At 32.5% G+C, this 24,713-nt stretch overlaps 4 protein-coding genes and 1 pseudogene across 4 annotated transcripts; 3 read left to right on the forward strand and 2 right to left on the reverse strand.

Annotated features, from left to right (window-relative positions):
- Positions 1–1,242: 1,242 nt before the first annotated feature.
- Positions 1,243–2,451, forward strand: LOC103485131 (chaperone protein dnaJ 11, chloroplastic). Its single transcript, XM_008442601.3, has one exon. The coding sequence runs from the start codon at positions 1,489–1,491 to the stop codon at positions 1,975–1,977; it is 489 nt and encodes a 162-aa protein (XP_008440823.2). The 5' UTR covers positions 1,243–1,488; the 3' UTR covers positions 1,978–2,451.
- A 6,214-nt stretch (positions 2,452–8,665) lies between these two features.
- Positions 8,666–11,247, forward strand: LOC103485132 (uncharacterized). Its single transcript, XM_008442602.3, has one exon. The coding sequence runs from the start codon at positions 9,037–9,039 to the stop codon at positions 11,008–11,010; it is 1,974 nt and encodes a 657-aa protein (XP_008440824.2). The 5' UTR covers positions 8,666–9,036; the 3' UTR covers positions 11,011–11,247.
- Positions 11,248–14,045: 2,798 nt separating this feature from the next.
- Positions 14,046–18,037, reverse strand: LOC103485134 (cysteine-rich receptor-like protein kinase 44; annotated as a pseudogene).
- On the reverse strand, positions 17,457–18,005 carry LOC103485358 (cysteine-rich repeat secretory protein 38-like). The gene has a single exon (XM_008442906.3). The coding sequence runs from the start codon at positions 18,003–18,005 to the stop codon at positions 17,457–17,459; it is 549 nt and encodes a 182-aa protein (XP_008441128.2).
- A 2,019-nt stretch (positions 18,038–20,056) lies between the features above and the next one.
- LOC103485135 (thaumatin-like protein 1) lies at positions 20,057–21,645 on the forward strand. Its single transcript, XM_008442603.2, has 2 exons — positions 20,057–20,867; positions 21,375–21,645. Exons 1-2 carry the CDS (start codon positions 20,119–20,121, stop codon positions 21,523–21,525), a joined length of 900 nt encoding a protein of 299 aa, XP_008440825.2. The 5' UTR covers positions 20,057–20,118; the 3' UTR covers positions 21,526–21,645.
- The last annotated feature ends 3,068 nt before the right edge of the window (positions 21,646–24,713 follow it).

Here is a 24,713-nt window from a genome sequence, read left to right on the forward strand (position 1 = left end):
TTTCATCACAAAAGCTTGATCCAAATTCCAAAGCACCTCTCTTTTCATTTGGATACAAGCACTACTCACGATTTGTTCTTATCGCATAAATGATAAAGTATAAGATTAATCACCTTTGTAGTTTTGTTTTTAGTTTCACCTTACCTCAAAGAGTCTTATATCGATGAAAATAGTTGTCTAAACTTATGTATCAATAATTACTTTCTTTTCTAACCAATACGAGATTTTATTTGCATTCTTAATGAGCTTTTTTTCTATATTATTTATTTTTTATATATATGTATAATATATAGGTATTTATTTATGTATATGTATATACACACAGACACGAATTAAAATAATAAGGTGGTGATATATATATATATAAAATATCAATACTATTATTATTGTTATAAGTTATTTTGGAACAAAGAGTCACAAATTCGAAAGAACATGACATTAAAAATAAATTTAATTAATGATAGTCACCTAATGGTAAATTTACTACATATAAAATATTTTAAATACATATTAATTTTAGAAAAATTGTCAAAAATTGACAAAATTGACAAAATATTTACCATTCATAGAAAATAATAAATTTTTTATTTTAATAATTCAAAAGATAATTTTAGACCAAGTGGTAGCTTGTAGTTAGAGAGTTGAGGAAAGCCCCGAATGAAATTGCTTCTTTTTTATATGGAGTTAAATAGTTTGCTTATTTTGGAAGATAAACACCCTTAACTTTAAGAGAGTTTAAGATAAATTTAATTTTAAGTGAATTTTTATATAGATTAAGTTTAAGAAACAATTTTAGATTTCTCAAGAAAAAACATATTAAATAAAAAAATATTTATAAAAGTAACGAAATACAAATGTAATAGATGAAGATAGATTATTATTTGTATATATAAGTTATCATAATGCAAATAGATACATATAGTAGTGAGGTTAATTATTTAGTTGGTAGTTTATAAATATTTTAGTTTATAAATATAAGTTAAAGAATAAAATGAAACATTAAATGTGGAGTATAAAAACGAAAATAGTAAGGGAATGAATCCAAGATTTTGCATAGAAAGCGATTAGAGAGAGGAGTGGATGGAGATGGAGAAGAGAGTGGACACCGTCATCGTTCACATCCACTTATTTAGAACCTTCTATTTTTATTTATTTAATATTAATTTTAAAATGACTTTGCTTTCCTTTTTGAATTTTAAAACAGCCTGCAAATGCATCTGCTGCTGCAAGGACGGAAAATCAATAAAATTGGATAAGCCAATTGCTGAGTCACCATCTTGCTGCCTGGGTCCACATTCAAACCCAAAATAGCCTTTTTTTTTTCATTTAACTCACCACTCACTGTTTTTAACTCTGGTTAAATTTCTGACCCAACCCCTGTCCCACTCCTTCCTTCACCCCCTTCACCCCATTCTTTTTTTTTTTTTATATAATCCCCATCCTCTCCCCTCCCCCTCTCCATCCAATTTCAACTCCCACAAATCGAAAATGCTATCTGCCTCTTCTCCTCTTACTCTCCCACCTCTTCCAGTCCGTCCCTCTCCCCGGGATCCTACACGTGTCAGATTCCGACCTCCACAGGCCTTCTCCTCCACCGCCACTGCTTCTTCCACCGCCTACGCCTCCAGACAGGACACCGCCTCCCCTTATCTCAACCTTCAAACTATGCCTTCCTGCACTTCCCTTTACGAGGTCCTTGGTATCCCTACCGGAGCTTCTTTTCAGGAGATCAAGTCCGCATACCGTCGACTTGCCAGACTTTGTCACCCGGACGTTGCTGCCGTCGACCGGAAAGACTCATCTGCCACCGATTTCATGAAGATCCACGCCGCTTATTCCACTCTCTCTGATCCTGAGAAACGCGCTGATTACGATCGGAAGCTTCTCCGTCGGTATCGGCCTGTGGCTTCTGCGCGGATGGCTTCTGGTTTCACTGGATACACTCGCCGGAATTGGGAGACAGATCAGTGCTGGTGACGAGTTGACTCACTGAGTGATTGAAGTCGAAACTGAAACGATTTGAGTTTGTGAGAAGCTTGAAGCAAATTAATGATGACCCAAAATTTGGGCGACATATCATAGAGCGCCGGAGTCAAAATCGGAATCGGAATCACTGCTTTGATTTGTATATATAATGAAATAATCAAAACGGCGCAAGTGATTTGAGAGAGATGAAAATTCATGGAGGGCGGAGGAATCGAAGCTTTTCTGCAACTCACCGGAACTGAACTAGCGGCCATTCTCTTGATTATCTCGACAAGGACAGAGATTTGCTTTCAGATCTTCAGGAAGAAAATTTTAGTTCTCGAAAATCAAAATCACCAAGTTAAAATCAAACAGAGGAAAATTCATATATCTTTTCCTAGTTTTCCTTTGGGTATCTGTTTTTCTTGGCTATGTACAGTTTCGATTTCAACGAAATAAAATTGAACGAAAGTCAAAAACTCAAAACACTGTTCAGTTCTTCATTTGCTTTCTTCTCTCCTTCCTTTGCTTATCTGATTAAAACGACAAACGGATAACCAATGATGAATGAGATTCTAAAACATGAACTTACTATTCAAATTCTGTGTTTGATCCACATCCCTGTTTTATTTTCATCAGCATATAAAATTCTCAACAACTGTATCAGAAATCGGAATAAATTTAATCAAGGGACAAACGTAACAAATTATTCTCTTTTATCATTAATAATATTTCTTAATCAATCATCAAAACACGATTTGATGTGAAACGTTAAAAGAAATTAGAAGGAGAAAAAGTTAACCTTTCCAAAAACGAGCAAATGGGTTTTGAAAATTAGGAATCTTCCAGTTTTAGAAAAACATTAAGCAAGCTGATCAGCAGACAAACACACTGCTAATTCGTCGTCTATCTTTGTTATTATTTTCTTTTCCAATTATCTTCGTCTGAACAATAGGTTCATAAACTAAAATGGGGATATTTTAAAAAAATATTAATTCCTGTTTGTTGGAATATAAATTGAAATTTGAAACCGAGTTTGCATCGACAGCTGGGGACAAAAGATAAACAAGCTCACGTTCATACTTCGGTTTTTGGAAATATCTTTCAATTGTTTAAGCACCACAGTTTTTCGTTTTTCTCCTTCTCTCCCACCTCTCCTTCAATGCTTCCATTTAAATCTTCTTTTTTTCTTTTTTTTTTTTTTTTTTTGGCTATGTTCTCTGAATCATAGCTTAGTTTATAAATAAATATTATAATTTACTAAAGTTTCAGAATAAATTTAATTAATTTCATTAATCACAGCTTTGTATTTATATCATTTTAAGAGGATTAATTTTTGTTTTTATGATTTGATCAAACTTTATCTTGTGTTATAAATAATCATTCACTATTATATTGAATACGCAACGTCTCTCATGTATTTTCTTTTTTAATTACGTGGCTAGCGATTTTTATTTGGCTCTCTATATAAGTACATTAAACAGAACAAAAGTAAACAATATGAAAAGCGACACATAGCCATTTATTACCTCACTTTAAATTTTCAAACATCTAATTCAATTTGGTTTATTAAAGCATTCAAACTGTTTGGAGCGAATTCTCAAATTTCTTCCTAATACATTTTTTATTTAATCAAACGTGTTAGTTCATTTAATTTGTAGTTGTAATTTTCCACCAAACGAAAATACCGTTTTCTAACTTTTGATTATAGTGTCGAATGCATATTTTGATCAACGTTTTAAATAATGATCACCAAAAGCAGCAAAGATGGCAAAAGCAAAAGGATAATTAGTATAAAGTTGGTAAATATTAATAGTCTAAAAGCCCTAAAAACTGTTATAATAGTGGATTTCCAAATGATTGAGACATTATCGGATTGAAATTTGAACTTTGCAATTTCATTTAAAACACCTCCTTAGACCCACTAGTTCCTATACATGGCCATCGGATATATTATGGGTTAGATGTTGATTTGTCATAAATATTTAGGTGAGCAAATAAGATATAATAATTTTTTAGTGCTTCGGTTTTATTTCAATGTTCCTTGCACACCGTCTAATTAATAATTGTCCTTTCGATTTAAGATTAAAATTAACTAAATAAGTCTCATCTATATGGAATATGTTAGATCTTTATTGCTTGATTTGAGGTATGTATTTACACCTCGTGTAAAGCAATGCTACAATTTTATGGCTCATTTTCTTGGTCTTTGAAGGACAAACCTTTTTTCTCTCTCTCTCTCTCTTTCTTTTTTATCCAGAATGATTTATTTTGTTATTGTTTTCTTTATGTAATTCTATAGATTCTGTTTGTATGTCTATTTCCATAAAATAAAAAAGAACAATGAGTTAAATTTAACTCATAAATTTTAAGGATGTGTTTGGGGTGGAGTTTTAGGGGGAAAGAATTAGGAAATTGGGTCAAACCGTGTTTGACCCTAGGAATATGATAAATAATCATAATCCTTAAATAACTCTATCTTATCCTATCTTTACTTTCTTACAACCCTACATTACTCTACCCAAATAACCAAATCTAAATTCTATTATTATTTTTTAAATTACTACAATCATAATCATTCCCCCCAAACACATATTATTATAACCCTATTATCATAATCCCTTCCCCAAACACATACTATTATAATACTACATCTTATATTCTTTCCCCCAAATACATATTACCATAACACTAGGATTATCATAATCCTAGGATTATCAGGTATTCGATTAAGTTTAGCTCGACATACACGCAAGAAGTAGATAAAGATATAGTTATTGGGAAAGAAAATGGGAAGATGTTGAAGTGAAAGGCTTCTAGATAGAAGAAGAAGAAGAGATAGAGTAGAATTAATAAGGTTGGCCAAACAGGTGAAGGAAATAGCGAATGAGAATAGAGAATTTGATTTGATTACGGAAAAAGAAGTAACCAACATCCAACCAAAGAAAGCCATGTGGACAGGCCGGTGTTCGTGTCAAATACAACGATAGAATATTGACCAAAAACAGTCAGCTTCAAAGGCCATAAGCTTGAAATCCAAGTATAGTAGTGGGGTCCACCCTCCTCGTCGGAAAAAGAGAGAGAGAGAGAGAGAGAGAGAGAGAGAGAGAGAGAGAGAGAGAAAAAGGCTTCTAGAAGAAAATAATTCCCATTAGTACGGAGGAGGAGCTCGCGGTGGGGTCGCCGCCTCCGCCTCCGCCTCCGCCTACTTTCCCGGCAAAATTGAGGCATTGGATTATCGTTTTTATTTTTGGATCATTGTATATTGGGAACCCATAATTCAGCCTTTTTATCTTCTCCATATCTATCTATATTTTCAACCCATTTTTGCTGCCTTTTTCTTTCTCTATCATTGTTTCTACAAATCTTAGTTCTATTCACATTTGTTCTTTTTTTAGCCCAAACCCAAGATTTCAAAACTTGACAAAGGGGCAGCCTCACATTTGTTCTTTTTTTAAAGGGTAGCCATAGAAGCAAGGCACTCTTTGTTGTGGAAATTTTTGCCAAAACATATCCACAAGGTTGATCTCATTGCACAATTATTCCTCTTTGTTCATTTGGGTCTACAACTACATCTCATCCTATAGACTTTATTACTTCCTTTCAAATTTATATGAACATTAAAATATTCCTTCTTATATAAGTCAATATTTAATCAATCTCCTTGATATTCCATATAAATATTCATAAACAAATATGAAAAATTATCATAAATATAAAATTCTAATAAGAAGATTTATAGGTTATTTAAGGAGGGGAGAAAGCTTGTTTGTTCTCAATAAAATTGAAACATTGATATCTTCATGAATAACAATTTTTTTTTTTAAAATACAATCTATCATATCAATTCTTAGAAACCCATGATTTGTAAGACACTTCTATGATGACTAATTACGAGGTGGATATTTGAATCTTTGACTTCTAAAGGTGAACGTTATGTTAATACTATTAAGTTAATCTTACTTTAGCAACTTTTAACTTTGTATTTAATAAATTAAACTCGAATGATATGAAATATATTTAAAATCTCATTTAACTTTGTGTCTAAAATCAATATTGACATACAAAATTTCTAGTCTTTAACATTTTGATCAATAACTAATACTACTTAGAGAGAGAGAAAAAACATATTTTTATTGCGAATATTTCGCATAAAATTAAAATTAGAAATTTCCAACTTTCTATTAGAGGTGTTAGGAGATTATGATAGTGATTGATGGTAACGGTTCTCTTGTTTTATTTCCTTGACTTTTTATCTTTTCCATGATAAAAGGGTAACACTCATGTCATGACCTTGAAATGGGCCGTTGAATTAATGGAAAATTCAAATCTCTCCCAACCTTGAAATGGGCCGTTGAAAATTAGGAAAGGCCCAATCAAACAATGTTAAGAAATAAATGGGCTGAAAAAGAAAGAAAGCCCAAATCGTAAATAGAAATCCGACACCACCACTCCACCAGCTCCTTATTTCTCTTATATCATTATTAATGAGATTAGTATTATGAGTGACACAGATAAATCAATGTCGTCTATATTACCCCAAATATTTAATTTAATGTTTTCTAAAAGTGGTTTTTTTTGTTTAATTAAATAAATAGTTAAAGAATAGAAAAAGAAAAAGAAAAAAGGGGGGGGGGGGGGGGTGGGGGGTTGTGGGGAAGCATAATTCATAAAGCAATAATTCTAATGCCAGGTTGGTGATTAGCATCAGAATCCAATCAGCTACGCAATTCTCGGACAACTTTCTCCCTCCTTTGCTAGCTTGCATTCCTACCAAACACCCCCCCTTTACGTGTGTGGCAGTTGCGCCAATTTTCATTTCTTTTTTCCTTTGACAATTAGATGGTACTAACCTCATAAAGCTTCTGTTGTTCTAAATATAATTTACGTTCTTGGATAGCCATACCTTTGTTTTTGTTTCTTTTCTTAGCTTTGTTGTGGCCAATGCCTCACTTGCCATTTCAATATAAGTTTTTGTGTAAGTTCTAGTTCCAATCTCCACGTAAAAGTTTTGATTAATTAACCCCACTAGCTAAAAAAAAATTAAAGCAATATTTTTTCTTATAAATAATCAAATGTCAAACAACATATAAAGAGTTATTCCAAATACAATAAAGTCTATTAGTGATATGATCTATTGTTGACATGCACAGGTTTTTTAATTTTAAATTTTGTTATATTTGTAAGTTATTTATTAATGTTTTGAGTATGATTAATGTATTTGCAATGCAACTATTCCTTCAAATTAAAAATGAAAAAAAAAAAAAGTTTGATAAAAGTGTTTTTGAGGGCTGAATGGTGTAGCGCTGTGTGATGGACAGTGTATGGGCCTATGAAGACAAGCTAAGGCCCAATAAAAATGTCTCGGGCTTGGGAATGTAATCGTGGCCCATAAAAGGATACCAAATATGCAGCAATGTACACGTGGGCACGTGGGGGGGTTTCACCAAATGAATTAAAAACAAAGCAGCGTGGGGGCCCAGAGGTATAGTTAGGTAAGACAAGAATGCTTCTTATGCGCAAGATGGTGACGTCAATAATAATATTGGAAAATCAGTAACGCCCAATACCGAAGTTATGACTTTTTATGAAATGATGGCTTTTCCGTTTGAGACTTTGATTCTTTCCAAACTCCAATCCATTAGGATTTATTGTTATTATTATTATTATTACTACTACTATTTTTTCTTTAAAAAAAAAAAAACCCCACTTGGTTTTCTTTTATTCTTGGATTATTGTAATAAATAGGAAGCAATTTGATTTTAGTTTAGTGGTGAATAGTGAAAAAGGAAGAAAAAGAAATCAAAGTTGACGGTTCATTGTAGGGTAAAAGTGGGATTTGACTGAATTTTTAAATATATTGGAGTTGAACCTCCAAAACAATACCTCAAATAATACAAATAACTTAATTGAAAAGACAAATGGATTTAAAATATAAATCCGAATCTTTGGTTGGAATTTTCTATTCTTTAAGAAAATTCTCAATCAAACTCAAATTTCTAATTAATAATAAAAACAAACTAATTTTTTTTTAGGAATAAAAAACAGAAGTAAACTCAACATATATTGTTTTGTAAAATCCATCAAATTTGAAACTTTAAAACAAGTTTAATAAGTACTTCTAAAATTTTAGTTTTATATCTAACTTTAAAAACATCGGATAAGTCTTAAAAAGTTTTAAATTATTAGATGAAAAAAACAAAACTTATAAAATATTACATAATGAGTTATTACATGCAAAACTGAAACACATGAAGTATATAATACTTAAACTTACATAGCCTAATTTTATTTCTTTATCCATTTATAATTAAAACAAAACGATGATTTCACGTAATTTAGGTAAGAAGAAAAGAAAAGGTGAAAGTAAGTTAAGCAAAATTTAGAAAGGTTTGTTAAAATTAGGTAGACTACAGTCCTACCAAACATAAATTTGAAGAGAGTGAGTGACAAGTCAATAAAAAAGGAAAAGAAAACCCCAAAAAAAAGGTAATTTTAAAGAAAGTAAGAGAGGTGTGTGAGTGTGTTTAATATAGCTGAGGTGACATTGATCGGAACATGGGGGCGGATTTTAAGAGCCAACGACGATGGTTGGGCGGAAAAAAAGCAGCCCAAGGGACCCATAAGCCTCCCCGATTGGCTCATAAAACATGACACCATTTTCTGTTCACTTCAATTATTTTGCCCTTTTGCTTTGTACTAAAATGGCTTTTTAAAAGCCACAAAAGCACTTTCCTTTCCTTAAAGGCCTCTCCACTCTCTATTTTACTAAAATCCAATTCACCCATTGCATACTTATTAACCAAATTGTGTATCAATTTAATGTCTTCTTTAAGAAATACACCAAAGGAACAAAAAATTGAAGACAAAACCGCGTTTGACCTTTCTCAAATTCTTCTACCATTTGCCAGCCCTAGCCAATTTACTTCTTCTTCCACCCATAGCGTCAAACAAATCCCTTTGAACTTTTGTTTCTTCTTCTTCTTCTTCTTCTTCTGTTTTGGGGTTGAAATTTGAATCCTTTTGTTTTTCGTTGTTCGATCTGATTTGGGTTTTCTTTGTTTTGCTTCTATGGCGGAGATCAAGTTAATCTTGGCTCGCCCGATTCAATTGGCCGACCAAGTTACCAAGGCGGCTGATGCGGCCACCAGTTGTAAGCAGGAGTGCACCGACCTCAAGGGTAAGACGGAAAAGCTCGCTACTCTTCTCCGTCAGGCGGCTCGAGCGAGTTCCGATCTCTACGAGCGACCAGCGATTCGGATTATCAAAGAAACTGAACAAGCTTTAGATAAAGCTTTATCGCTGGTGCTTAAATGCAGTGGCAATGGCCTTATGAAGCGTGTTTTTACAATCATCCCTGCTGCTGCCTTCCGAAAATCATGCTCCCAACTCGAGAATTCCATCGGAGATGTCTCGTGGTTGCTTCGAGTTTCCGCTTCTGCTGAGGGTCGTGGCGATGAGTATTTGGGTCTTCCTCCAATCGCCGCCAATGAACCCATTCTAGGTCTTATCTGGGAACAGATTGCTATTCTCTCAACTGGGTCGCCGGAAGATCGAGCTGACGCGGCGGCGTCGTTGGTTTCTTTGGCGAAAGACAGTGAAAGATATGGGAAACGGATAATCGAAGAAGGCGGCGTTGGGGCGTTGTTGAAGTTGCTGAAAGAAGGTAAGGTTGAAGGTCAAGAAAACGCTGCAAATGCAATTAGGCTTTTGGGGCGTGACCCTGAGAATGTTGAAGCCATGATTCAGGCTGGTGTCTGCCAGGTGTTTGCGAAAATTCTCAAAGAAGGTCCGATGAAAGTTCAGGCCGTGGTTGCTTGGGCTGTATCAGAACTCGTTTCTAGTTACCCAAAATGTCAAGATCTATTTGAACAACACTATATTATCCGTTCCCTTGTGAGTCATCTTGCGTTTGAGACTGTTCAAGAACATAGCAAATACAATATCACTGCCAATAAAGCCACCTCGATCCATGCTGTGGTATTGGCGAATAACGCCAAAACGAATAATGTGTATAAAGCTGCGGATGATGATGATCGACAGCTTCATAGTCGGATTCTTCATCCAATGGGAAATCGAACCCCAAATCAGATGCACGCTGTGGTTACCAACAGTATGAACATGCTCTCTGGTGGGGCGGTGCCGTCTACAACAGCAACTCCACAGCCAAGCCATAACGAAGGCCACAGCCTTAGCAGCAATGGAAAGCATATCATTCCACATCATTCCCCTTACCTTCACCATGCTCATTCCGGACCCAGCACGAAGGGCAGGGAACTTGAGGACCCTGCGACGAAAACCAAGATGAAAGCCATGGCAGCTAGAGCCCTTTGGCAGCTTGCCAAAGGGAATTTGACAATCTGCCTTAGTATTACGGAATCCAGAGCGTTATTGTGTTTCGCTGTTTTACTCGAGAAGGGGGAACAGGAAGTGCGGCATAACTCTGCAATGGCATTGATGGAGATCACTGCCATGGCCGAGCACGATCCTGAATTGAGACGATCTGCTTTTAAGCCGACATCCCCCGCTTGCAGAGCAGTTGTGGAACAGTTGCTGAAGATCATTGAAAAAGAAGATGCAGATCTTCTCATCCCGTGTGTCAAATCTATTGGACATTTGGCGAGGACGTTCCGAGCGACTGAGAAGAGAATGATCACCCCATTAGTGAAGCTTCTTGACGAAAGAGAGGCCGAGGTCTCAAAGGAGGCTTGCATTGCTCTCACTAAATTTGCCTGCACAGATAACTTCCTCCACATCAATCACTGCGAGGAAATTATAGCTGCAGGAGGGGCAAAACACTTAGTCCAGCTAGTGTACTTTGGGGAACAAAGTGTTAAACTTGATGCTGTAACTCTATTATGTTACATTGCCCTGCATTTGCCAGATAGAGAGGAGCTTGCTCGCGCCGAGACACTTCCTGTGATCGAATGGGCGTCAAAACAATCTCAATTGACGCAGGACGAAGCACACGAAAGACTCTTACATGAGGCCGCGAATAAGCTAGAGCTGTTTCAGTCTAGAGGTCCAAGAGGATACCACCATTGACAGGCAAGGTTTCTAATTTCTTCCACAAGTTGAAATTTTTTCCATTTTTACACATTATTTTCGTTCGACTGTATGTATTAGATTCATTTTTCATCCACAATTGTTCAAAAAGTAATGTAATAATTAGTGAAAGTTGGTTGCTTGCTTCTTTTTATCCTTCATCTGCCTGTCATGGAGACAAAATTTACAGGTTCCTCCATGGTTTGATTTCAAATGATCATATACCCTTTTCTTCTTCTTCTTCTCCTCCTTGTCTCTTTTTCATCTTGTCTATATATAGAATTAGATTGTATCATTGGCCAGCTGCATCAGCTTGATGAAAGGATGCAGCTGTCCAACGGAAAAAACCAGTCTGTCTGAAAATGATTTTAACGAACCGAACCTCATCTGAAAGCGAAAACATCATCGTTTTCCCTTTCTAAAAATTCATCCCCGCCGTTCAATTTTGAAAGCTAATATGAAATGCTTCCAAATTCTTTACTTTGATTTGGTCGTCCAAATCCCCTGGTTGGGTTGTGTTGTATTATCCATCACACACGACATAATAAGTGGACACGAATTATTGATCCTTAGGACGATAATTCATGTATATTATTCACCGATTAATATTCAGTTTGACTTTAGAGGACTTATTAGTCTATTATTCACTTAGCTATATTTAGATTATCTATGCTAATTTAGTTCCAATACGGATGAACATTCACATATTGTCACTTTGGTTTTCATATATGTGACATTTTTGTTCTTTTCTTAAGCTATTGTCACTTTGGTTTTCATATATGTGACAATGAACTAGTGTTTATATGTTTTTCATTTATATTACATTTTACAAATAAATAGTAATTTGATCCAAGATAAATATGACAACTGCTTTTCTAAACTAGTGATTTAACCAAGTAAAATATTAGGACAACCTCTTTCTTGCAAAACAATCATTTCAATCAAGCTTCATCACTATTAAATTTATATAATCACTTTATTAACTTTATTACTTTGGATGTACATGTCAAGTAATTATTGTTATTTGCCTTTTGCCAATTTGTTTCTTTTCTTTTTATCACTTTTTTAAACAAAAGCCAACGGTCCACTATATATATATACACACACACACACACACACAATTTTAAAGTATTCACAAGAGTATTTGAGTTTATTGTTAGTTATTAATCTAGATTAAAGAAATATTTTTAAACATAACAAAATCGTTAAAATTATTATTGCAAAATTTTATTTTTGTTTAATAGACCCAAATTTAATTATTTCCATTTAATGATTTTGGAGCTTTTCAAATATTTTTGAATCGTTGATATCGACTATTTTTCTTTTACCTAATTATCTTTTTAAAAAGTAAAATAAAAAGTAAATCTTGCTAGGTCTAGTCAATTAATAAAAAGGAAGTCTTGCTAAGTCGAGTCAATTAACGTGTAGCAATCTCATTTGACCACATATAGAAACTATACAATAAAGAAATGATAAGTTCACATAAAAGGATATTATTGAGGAAAATTGGAGCCCAAAAAGGGGTATATAAACCCCACCATCACCAGCAATAATAAATCGAAGACAAAGAAACAAGTCATGTGGTATGATTTGAAGCCAAAATTGGGTTAAAGACATTATGGTCCCTTCATATTTCACTGTGTTCGGGTGTTTTTGCCACTGTACTTTTCAGATTGGTACAGCGCATTTTGAGGAAGCTTTCATCTACAAAAATTTAATATTTCATTTGATTCTTAAGTTATAACGCACGTTCTTTTGTGTAATGAGCCAAAGCGAGAGTGTGAGATTTCCTTATCTATCAAACAACTCACTCACTCTTTTTAGTGTCATGGTACAAATTTGACTAAAGATAATCATTTATAGTACTCTTTCGTTGTTTTTCTTATAGAAAAAGCAAAAACGAAAACGGTTGAGTTGCTATAAGTAAATTCAAAACCAAATTAAATAAAAGTTGTATCTAACACTACCAATATTTTGAACATCACATAATATTAATAATACATCACATCTTGATATGGTAGATTCAATACAGTACCCTTCCAAATTTCATTACAATGTTTGGGATAAACCTATGATAAAAGATGAATATGAATTTTATAATTGTCTTAGTCCTTATCTTTGTTAGCTTAGCCCCCACTTCACATATGATAAAAGCAATAATTTTTTATCACTTGTCCTCTCTTTGTAGCTTCACATTTCAAGGGAACAAGTGTGTATATAAACTATATATCTTTGGAAGTGAAATAAGAGCAAATCCTATGGACTTGATTTGGTTGTTATTGGCATTGCCCACAAGAATTTTCCTTCTTGTATTCTTCTTTTTCCAACATCCAATTCTTCCTAACATTTGACCCCATATTTCCTATCGTTCAATTTTACTTCTGGGAAATTTCTTAGTTTCAATCAAAATAAATAATAAAAAAAAACGGGTATAATTCGTTATTTAATTACGATATTGATTATCCTCTTTAGAAGCGAAAGATTTAATATATATGCTTCTAAATAATTTATGTATGTAAAATCCAATATAACTTAATGGATAAAATGTACATTACCATCCTAAATATTGATGGATTGAATTTCATCTCACTATTAAACTAAAAGAAAATACTTCATAACTATTACCTATCAAAATTGTCTATAACGTGCCCATCAGACATGTTCTACTTATTTCACATTGTTTCTTTTTTATTACTCAAATATTTGTTGAAAATCAAATGACATTATAATATTGTTGTTGTCTGAGTAGATTTACCTTTATCCTTTTACATCGCCGGCTAAAAGATCAAAAGAGTCAAATTTATACCTCACATACAAACTAATATAGAAAAAGGAACCTTCTCAAAAATATTTTCAATTTTTTCCGCTAATGAAACTATACTTTTTTAAAGGATTTTCAACAAAATTATTTTCTCCTCTTAATTACAATAGATATCAATTTTAGAAATAATAATTAAGTATATAATAACATTTGTGAAAAATTTTAAATATAACGTATCATTGACAAATTTTACTATATTTACAAAATCTTATCATACTTAAATATTCTAAATCTAATTGTTATATAAGATTAGCGGGCGTAGGGCCGACCGAACGTTCCATAAAATGGGTTACAACTGGGCCAGATCTTAAACTTTACGAGCTGGACTTCAGTTTCGGCCCAGTCCATTATTGCGGCCTGTAATTGGGTCATCATGTGGTCGTATCGGCAAGCTTTGTATTTGTTACTCGTTGCACCTACAATTTGATCATATACTTTCCAAAATCTTAAAGCACCAATCTAGCGAGGTCGGAGCTCAGTAATTGAAACTTCATTGAGTGATGGCTCAAGAGATGTGCTTTTCATATGACCACCATTTGGTTTTACCACACTGTTAGATTCTTCAATATTACTGTGCATAAAGAATGCCGGTTCGGAGGGCACGGAGAGAGTGAGAGAGAAACTACTCGGCATCGAAACCACCGAAGACATTGTCGGTCGATCTACTGCATTTTCTTGAACACACAATAGTCCAATGTGAATGCATCTCATCATTTCAAAAGTAAAACTGTTCTATAGTTTTGGATCTACCACATTTATGGACGTTCCTGCCCTCCAATTTTTCCACGCCTGCAAAATTAAAAAAATATATCAATTTTATTTCTTGAAAATATTATATAAGTTAGATTTTTATTTATGAATTGGTATATATATACTCACAAAGCTAGAGAGGTATTCAACTTTTTTTCCATTGCGGAAACAAATATTTTTCCAACCACTAATAATTTCAAGAATCAAAACACCAAAGCTAAATACGTCTGATTTCACTGAAAATTGTTTATCCAATGCATACTCTGGAGCCATATATCCGCTAAAAAAGAATAATGATATAAAAGATTATTATTTGATTAAAGTGTAAAGAAAAAACAAGTATGAGTTCTTCACTTACTAAGTTCCCACAATTCTATTTGTATTGCAATGAGTCTCATCTATTTCAAACATTCTTGCTGTACCGAAATCTGCAATCTTTGAATTCATCTTCTCATCCAACAAAATATTGCTAGCTTTGAGATCGCGATGAATGATTAAGAGACGAGAATCTTCATGAAGATAAAGAAGTCCTCGAGCAATGCCATTTATAATTTAATATCGTGTTTCCCAATCTAAAAGAACTCCGTCATTGTGAAAATCTACGCACCATCGATAATATACAATTAACGATGCATAATAATATATAATATGCGAACGTATATCCAAAGAAATTAAAGGGGAAAAAAAGGTAATGAAAAATTACCAAAAATGAAGTGGTCAAGGCTGGCATTTGGTACGAACTCATAAATGAGAAGCCTTTCGTAGTTTTGCATGCAAAATCCAAGTAGCCTAACCAAGTTTCTATGACGAAGTTTTGCTACCAACAATACTTCGTTTCTAAATTCCACATCTCCTTGTTGTGAATCTTTTGCAAGTCTTTTCACCGCTATTTCTTGTCCACTTGGAAGCTTACCCTGATTTTTTTATTTTTTTTATAGTACATTTATAAATTCAAATCTTTACATAATTATTATCATTATTTTAGAATAATTACAGTAGTAGATTGCACTTTACTTAACATACTATTATTTACTAATTAAATTACCTTATAAACTGCTCCAAATCCACCCTGTCCAATCTTATTTTCACTTGAGAATCCATTTGTTCCCAACTTAATAGTCTCGAAATCATATTGCAACATCTCGATGCTGATCATTTCATTTGTGGCTGCGAAGAGGGAGAGAGAGAGAGACATATGCATTATATTAAAGATTCTAAATTTGGTTGAAAGTTTAGGAGAAAAATGAAATATTTTAAGATTTAAAAACTTGTAAATTTAATGTTATATAATTATGATAAATTATGATTTAAATACAAAATACAAAAACTTAAATTATTGTCACTTAATTCGTCTAATACTATCTTAAATTATCTATTAATTATATTTGTAACTAGTTAATTTATTATTATTATTAATATAATGTGAATTTATTTTTTAACAAGTATAATTATTTTATCATTGATGAATTAATACATCATAATGAAATAAACTCATAAAATTAATCTCACTAAATTATCTAATTCATGTATCTTTAATTATAAAGAACTCATACTACAAATACTTATACTTGGTAATTAATAATTTAATCAATATTATTATTTAATTGTTAAACAATTAATTTTCTCCAAAACTTTAAATTGAATTTAATTGTTTATTAATTGATCAATTATAATTTTGTAGAGTACTTTTCATAATTAATTTTTACGAATTAAAATTGAAAATGATTTATTTACATATATTATCGATAACATTCTCATGTACAATCATACTTAATTTTCAAGTTCATTATTTGAAATCATCTTTAAATCGAGAATTAGTAGTTAGTAAAAGGATGGGAAAAGGAAGAACTTACATTGATGAGATGTTTGAAATGTCCTTTTGAGCTGTTGTTTTCTTTTCCTCTTTCTCAAAAACAAAATGAGGATAAGGAAGATTACAATGAAAACAGAAACTGTAGAAGAAACAACAATTTTGACAATTCTTTCTGTGTTGTTGTTGTTGTTATTATTATCGCCAATTACTACTCCTGCAAAATAATCAAACTATAGCTTCGTTAATTAAATTCTGTCTTATGTTTTTTTCAAGCCGTCTTAGTGACATGAAAAGTAGTAGGAAAACTTTTTTCATACTTTTCTTCTTACGTGACCAAATTTTTTATTTTAAAATAAGGTTAATGATTTTCTTTTCTTCATGAAGATGGATTTGTAGTCTACGCTACACTCCAGTATTGCTCGATGAATAATGAAGTATCATATTATTTGATGATGTTTGAAATTATGAAGGGAAGTTACGACATGAGTGCAATAGATAAATTGAAAAAACTCAAGTTGATTCATTGGTTATGTTTTGTTTTCTGTTTTGTATTAGAAGAAAACAAAAGAACCGTTGGTTTGGATGACTTTTGATTGGAAAAGATGATGAATGTTTGCTATGTAGAAATAAATACCAATTATATTATGATGTTATTTTAAAGAGAGGCAAAAGGAAAGAAATACAATCTCAATGCATACAAAGGAAACAGTTCTAATTCTAATTAGAAGATACCAAAAAATGACGAAACAAAAGCATAAATAGTAGGAAAAGAAAACCTGGAGTTTGTGTTGGAGGCATAAAAGAGAAGGGAACATCAGGCGGCGGCAGAGGCGCGATGGGAGGTGGAAGTATAGCGGCATAAATAGGGACGATCTCATAGTTGAGTTGGCAACTACCTGCCATCAATCTAGCCCCTAAACTTGCATTACAACAAGCAGGAAGAATAGATTGAAGCTGGGTGAGGCATTTATCACAATCCGATGAACTCAAATCAGGAAAACAATCAAGCAGCCCATATAAGTCTATATCTATATTACTGTTTGGGACCTTTTTTACTCCATATTAAGACTTGAGAGTTGGAGTCCCTTTTTCATTTAGCTTCTCTCTCAAACCATTCAACAACTCCCCAAGTGCCTGATTAAACTCAATCGGGTCTGAGGCTTTTCCAGTGTTGAAATAAAGTATCCTGGCAGAAGTATCTCCTACACCTTGAATAGTTTTGTTTGAGTAAAGAATTTGACAATCATGGTACCATCCTGCTGCTTCCTTTTGGTTAGGACATGTTTGAGAAATCATACGGGTTGCGTCTTTCACACAAATTGTACAATTTTCCGGTGGAACAGGACCCCGGCAGAGCGCCATTGCAGTGGCTCTGTTTGGTTCTTCTCCTTCGATGGCATAGAAACCTTTGTCGACCTGGGAATTGGTGGAGATGGATGCAAGAACGGTGTCTAGATTTTTCTTGAATGGACTGGTGTTGGTGTAGTTACCTATGTTATTGGAACATTTGTGATGGAAAAATTGTGGCTGGCTAACTGTGGTGGTAACTATCAATAACAACGTCTCTGACAGAATGAAAAGCATTTTCAAACTCCAATTGGAACGACCCATCTCTAGCTAAAGGCTAAAGCTACTTGAACTTCTCTCAAATCTCTCTTTTCTATGTGTGGTTTGTGTAAACATACACAATAATAATAATAATAACGATGGAGGGAAATTAATGTTAAAGTGTGTTGACTTTGAATAGTTGATCAACAAAAAGGTAATATCAAGTCTTCTCACTCGTTATATTATTCCATTGCAAAACTCTAACACGGAAACCCACTTGGGATAAAGTGTCAATACTATTTGTGTCGCATGGTGTCCAATTCAAATCCATCTTTCTCAAACGTGTTATATTATATAAATGTCAAATTTTTATAAAGGAAGACGATAGAAGTCTATGAATTAGTAATTTAAAATTACAAGGGTTAGTCACCTCAAAGTTGGTCGGTATGACAGATGGTTATAAGAGGTCAATGAACAATGGTAACTAAGAAAACATAGTGAAAAAGTCTTAGATGGCTTTTAAGAACATTTGGAAGATTAACCATTAAACACTAAAAAAAACTATTTTTGTAAAAATTGTTTTCGAAGTGTTTATTCTAAACTAACTTATGTTGTAAATGCAAAAAAAACTATATTTTGGGTAATTGTAAAACACAACTTTTTTTTCTTTCTAGATGATCTTTAAAATTAAATACTTGAAAAGTTAAATCAAACATATATCCTAAATGAAATGGAAGAACAACTTTACTTAATTTACTTTATTTTAGTTGATTACGTGACATTTTCTTTAATTATCTTTTATTCTTGTAATTCGTTTCTCTTTTCCAATTCCATCATACAATTTTAAAATCTTACATGTGTTTGACTCAGTAAATGAAGTTAATAAACATAAGGTAAATGTCTAAGTTAGTAAGCTTGGTTTAGAGTTTAAAGTTCTAAGATGTAGACCAAATAGAGGAAAAAGATTTAGTTACTTGATAAACATACAGAGTATAAATTAAAAAAATAACGTTACTTCGATAAATATATAAGTTGAACAGTATTTATTACTATTTGAGTTGTATTTACAATGATCGAAAAAGATTAGAAAGGTAAACAGGTCTATTAAATATTAAACTTTTTTGTACATTCATACAAGCAGAAGAATGCAAAGTTAAAGAGACAAGAATATAGTGCATGTGGTGAGGTACTCATAAGGCAGAATTTCACCATCTGCACATGTCACCAACCCACCAACTCTTGTAAATCGAATATACCATAATATTACTTTTATACTTTATCTTCTCTCTACGTACTCATATAGTAACAATGGTAGAATGGAGGATACAACAATAATTAATTTTTCTAAAAAACTGAAATGGTCAAATTTAACTGCAATAAATGTAAGTTAAGAAAATAAATTTGAGTTTTTATATTAAAACAAAATAATTTTAAAAAAAAATGGATTCATGAAATAAAACCCTACTAGATAGGTCTTATGTGACCCTTCTAGAAAAAAATATTATTACAAAGAGAAACGAGGAACATATAATATGGTTGCATCTTGAATGTAGTGAGGTTTTTTTTTTTTGCTAAATTACATTCTTTTGTAAAAGAAAAGAAATTAAAATCATCTAATTTTGTGATTATTTGATTATTTTGATGGTACTCTAGAAATAGACTAATAGAATTTAATGATAGATTATTTTAAATAAAATTGTTGGAATTAAATAAGAATCAATCTTAAATATAGTAGAAAATTAAAATATAATATTTTCTATAAGGCATTTAATCTTCTATTGGTATGTGTAAAAATAGTTTCAAAATTTTAACAAGGATTTCACACTATTTAATTGTGAGTTTTGTGTTTAATTATTGTTTTTTTGTTAAAGAAAAACTCTCATGAATATATTGAATACAATATTACAATATAAGAATTTATTAATTTATTTTAACTTTCAATATCAAATAGAAATGAATTAAGGATTTTATATTTTATGATTTAAAATTCAAATATTATATACAATTAATTAATTAATTTGGAGAATGTAAAAGTTTATTTATTGTTAATTTTTTAATGGAATAATGAATATGGGATATCTTGGCTTCTTTTAAACAGCGCCTAACAGAAACAATAGCATTTGGAGTCGTTTTTGAAGTTCATTTGAAGCTCAGTTTCTTCACATTTGGCTTAGCTATGGCTTCCATTCATTTCTTCTTCTTATCATTCTCTCTCTTCTTCCACTTTCTCTCTTATTCTGCAACCATCACACTCCAAAACAACTGCACTCACACCATTTGGCCCGCCATTTTATCCGGCGCCGGAACCGCCCCTCTCTCCACCACCGGCTTCTCCCTCCTCCCCTCCGCCTCCTCCCTCCTCTCCGTCCCCACCTCTTGGTCCGGCCGCATTTGGGCTCGAACCTACTGCTCCACCGACCCCTCCTCCGGCCGCTTCTCCTGCGCCACCGCCGACTGCGGCTCCGGCTCCGTAGAGTGTGGCGGCGCCTGCGCTACCCCACCCGCCACACTCGCCGAATTCACCCTTAACGGAGGTGGCGGCTTCGATTTCTACGACGTCAGCCTCGTGGATGGGTACAACATCGCGATGCAGATCGTAGCGGTGGGTGGAAAATCGGGGAACTGTACGACGACGGGTTGCATTGAGGATTTGAACGAAGAATGTCCAGGGGAGCTGCGGGTGGTGATGGGTGGGGGGAACCGAAGCGTGGCGTGTAGAAGCGGGTGTGTGGCGTTTGGGAAAGCGGAATATTGTTGTAGTGGGGTTTATGCAAATCCGAACACTTGCAAGCCCAGTAATTACTCCAAATATTTCAAGAATCATTGCCCCTTGGCTTACAGTTACGCTTTTGATGACGGTACCAGCACTTTCACGTGTGTCTCAGCCAATTATGTCATTACTTTTTGCCCTTCCTCTTTCCCAAGGTACCCTCCTTCTTCCTTTTTCACTCATTCTAATAACCAAATTATTTTTGGGTTTAATCACTGATCACCTAATCCATCCATCCATCCAACATCCTAATTATCCTCCCAAAAATATAGATGTTTTCCTTTCTCATCTCCGTACAATTATATTTCACTTATAAGTTATATCATACATTAATGTTATGAAAATTTATCACACGATAAATGTTATATTAATCAACATGATGGAAAATGAGCACGGTACCACATCAAATGAAGCCACACAAACAGAGTTGAGATTAAATAAAGTATATAAAGATGAAGAAGAGTTAGTTTAATGTTTTTTATTTAGCTTATTTATTATTGTCAAGGGAACGATGAAGTTTTTATTTATTTGCAAGATATAAGGATGATAATTTGAAAATTGACATCTCAACCAAATAAAAAGAAAAGTGCTAACAAAATAAATTCCAAATATTTATAAATTAATCTTTTTTTTTTTTTTTTTTTTTTTTGTTTTGGGTTCAGTTTGAAGGAATCTAGTGAACCACAACCACAAGCGGCTGACATTTCAGATTGCCGGCGTCGCATTGCTCCGCAGTCTTTAGCTATTTTCACCGCTGTGTGGGCGGCTGTGGCATCTCTTTCTACACTGCCAAAATTATCGTTGAATATTTAAGTGGCTAAATATAACCAATAATTTCTTATATTTTAAAGTAATTTTCAATGATTTTTTTTTTTAAAATGTAGTACAAATCTTCGCTTCGATCATTCTATAAAATGTGAAAATTCGTTATCATAATTTTATTCATGCATGTTTAATATGTCCAAATCTATACATTGTAATAAATGATAAAAGCTTTTACATTTTTAGGGTTTTTTCCTTCTTCAGAACTACTCAAGATAAAATTGGGTGTATTTTTTTTTTTCAAATCTAATATACATGATACGAAATATTACGATCTTATGGTGAATATATATTTGTGCAAACTATTACATCCCTTATTTCATTAACTACTATTTTAGGTCAATATATTTACTCGCAAAGAAATAGCTTATCATTTAATGCATGGTTGTCTTTTCCAAATTTGAAGACAAGGGATCAAACAAAACTACACACCACAAGTGTTATAGGCTAATATGGTAATAAAACACTAATTTAATATATACACTAATTTATGTTAGCATATTTTAACGATATTTTACGGAATTATCTAAGTGAGAACTTTTAATATATATTAAAGTATACCATTAAAAAATTAAAATCTTGAAATCAAATTGAAAGTTGAACTAAAATAATAGAATTGAAATCATTTGATTTATTTTTAGTGTATAAATAAATTAATCCCCGTTGATCTCTCTTTCGCTTTTGGAATAGTTTAGGGGTTATCGAGTGGGCCCAGCCCAATTATTTAATTGGGCCATATGCTGACATATTTGGGCGGCTACAACTTGCACCGTGGCCCATTTATTTTTGCATGCTTCTTACTCTTACTTAAGCTTAGCATGAGTACGACATGTCGGATGTGACACAAATCATTTGTCTAATATAACATGCTTCCAACTGCAGATATAAATATTTTTATTTGCTTTACGTTTCCCTAATTTAGATACCAACAAATTTCGTAACCATTAATGGAGTTTTACAAATGAAACATTTTTTTTAGATCGATACTTTTCACTATTTGAAATTTTGATATAACATTCTACGTTAAGAAAAACGAAAAAAAATATTCACGACATACATAGTGTAGGTTCGTAAAGACGATATAGAATTACATGCGAAGAGTTATTCTAAAATGTAATACTCCAAACAATATTTTTCAACCGTACTTATGTTAAAAATGTATTTTTGGATATGAAAAACGTTTGGCATCCATACAAATGACTATGTTATTTGTCTTCATCCGGAAGTTACTTATTAAATTGGTAGTGAATAAATTGAGGTAACATTTCTCTAAGATAAGAATTAATAAGATGATTGAAAATGATGTTATACTTTGAATGTAATTATTTTTCTTTTAAGGTTCTCTTCTTTATTTATTTATTTTTTCTTTTATTAGAGATGAGATAAGGAGAATTGTTTATTTGATTAAATCAAATAGCATGTTAACATGCATCTTGTATAGTATCTTTTGGTTTATGCATGCAATAATGTCCTTTCTACTTGTCTTGTTATATTCTATTTTTTTTTAAGTGTTGTTGGACAATCATTTGATATTCTATTTTAAGACTAAGAAAAATGGTTTTAGAAAAAACTTAGAAGATAATTCTTGTACTTGAATAAGATATAAATCTTGGTAAAAAAAATCAATAGAAATTAAAGTTGATTTTTTAATGCAACAATGGAAGAACCAAAAGTATTTTAAACATGAAACAAATTATTATTAATCTATAAGGAAAAAGGTATTACTTTCACTAACATTAAGCAAAAAGAAATGATGATATAACAAACAAAATCATTTATTTAAATGCTACGATAGAGTTATTATCCTGAATTATGTACAAAAACTAATCCATTTTCAAATGAAAAGCAACTTTAAATATACTCGTAAATTAGCTTATAGAGAATATAAAATTATAGGTTCACATGGCATAAACTAATTATGGAACATATTTTATATTTTAGTCTTTTATTATTATATTAGGTGAACTAATATCATGCAAACAAGTTAACATGTCTTATGTTCGGCTATACAAACTCTAATAATATATTGAATGTGTAATCAAAGTTTTAAAGACCTAAATATTAGTTAGTTAAGATATATTCTCGATCAAAATATTAAATATGCAAACACTAGCACCGATATAAAGAGAAAAAGAAAAGCAAGATTTCAAAAGTATAATTGAAACATTTTATAGTTTATCAATTAAAACAAATAGAACTCTACGATTTAAAAGTTTATAAACAAACTTAAGGTCAAATTACAAATTTGTTTCATGGTTTTAGAGAAAATTATAATTATAATTATAAACAAACTAATATTTAACCTAAATTTCAGAAATCTCACTAAATAAGATTAATGAAACATCGTTATGGATGAAATAGACACAAAAGTGTGTATTAAACTTAAAGAAAGAATTAGGCTTTGGGTGGATAATGAGAGCGGGAGAGAGCACATGAGACGGCGCTAAAAACGCCTTTGAGGCCCCCACCCACGTGGGTGCCATGTCGAATGGCGCGCAGGCAATCGAGGTTTCTTTGCGGCATTTTGTCGAATACCTGTACGACGCTTTTCGGGTAAATTTGGTAAAAATCAAAATGGAAAAAAAAAAAAAAGTAGAAGAAACAAAAAAAAAAGGCAAAGCAAAGGGATTGGGATTGGGAAATTGGCAGTCGAGTAGTAGGGCATCGTGCGTTGTGGGAGGAAAGGCAATTAGTCCCTTGTGATAAAGATGAATCTGTCTGTCTATCTATATCTCCCAGGTCCCAATTACCTGGCCGGGCGGCGCCTATGGCAAATCTCTCACGCCCCGCCTATTCCCTATTTGAAAATCCTCCGGCCACCTTTTCACCCTTTTATTTTCATTTTATTTTTTACTTCTAATTAATGTGAATTGTAATGTCAATGATTATTTGGTAAAAAAATTACAATTTTGATTATAAGGCTTAGTCGTCATTTACTTCTATTTCTTTCTAAAATAAAGTTTAAAAAGTAATTAAAAATGAACTTTGTATAAGGGTGATCACTTATATAACTTTCTGCCTCTTCTAAGTCACAAATCTACTGGACACAATCAAAATATCGTAGTCTTAATAGAAACAAAAATAAAGTCAATATTTGAAATATTATTAAAAAAATTAAAAATTAAAATTTTGAACATGTTAATAAAATTTTGAATACAAATTTGAGAGTTTAAGTGTTC

The sequence above is a fragment of the Cucumis melo genome, chromosome 8, assembly GCF_025177605.1.
Source record: "Cucumis melo cultivar AY chromosome 8, USDA_Cmelo_AY_1.0, whole genome shotgun sequence".
Lineage (NCBI taxonomy): Eukaryota > Viridiplantae > Streptophyta > Magnoliopsida > Cucurbitales > Cucurbitaceae > Cucumis > Cucumis melo.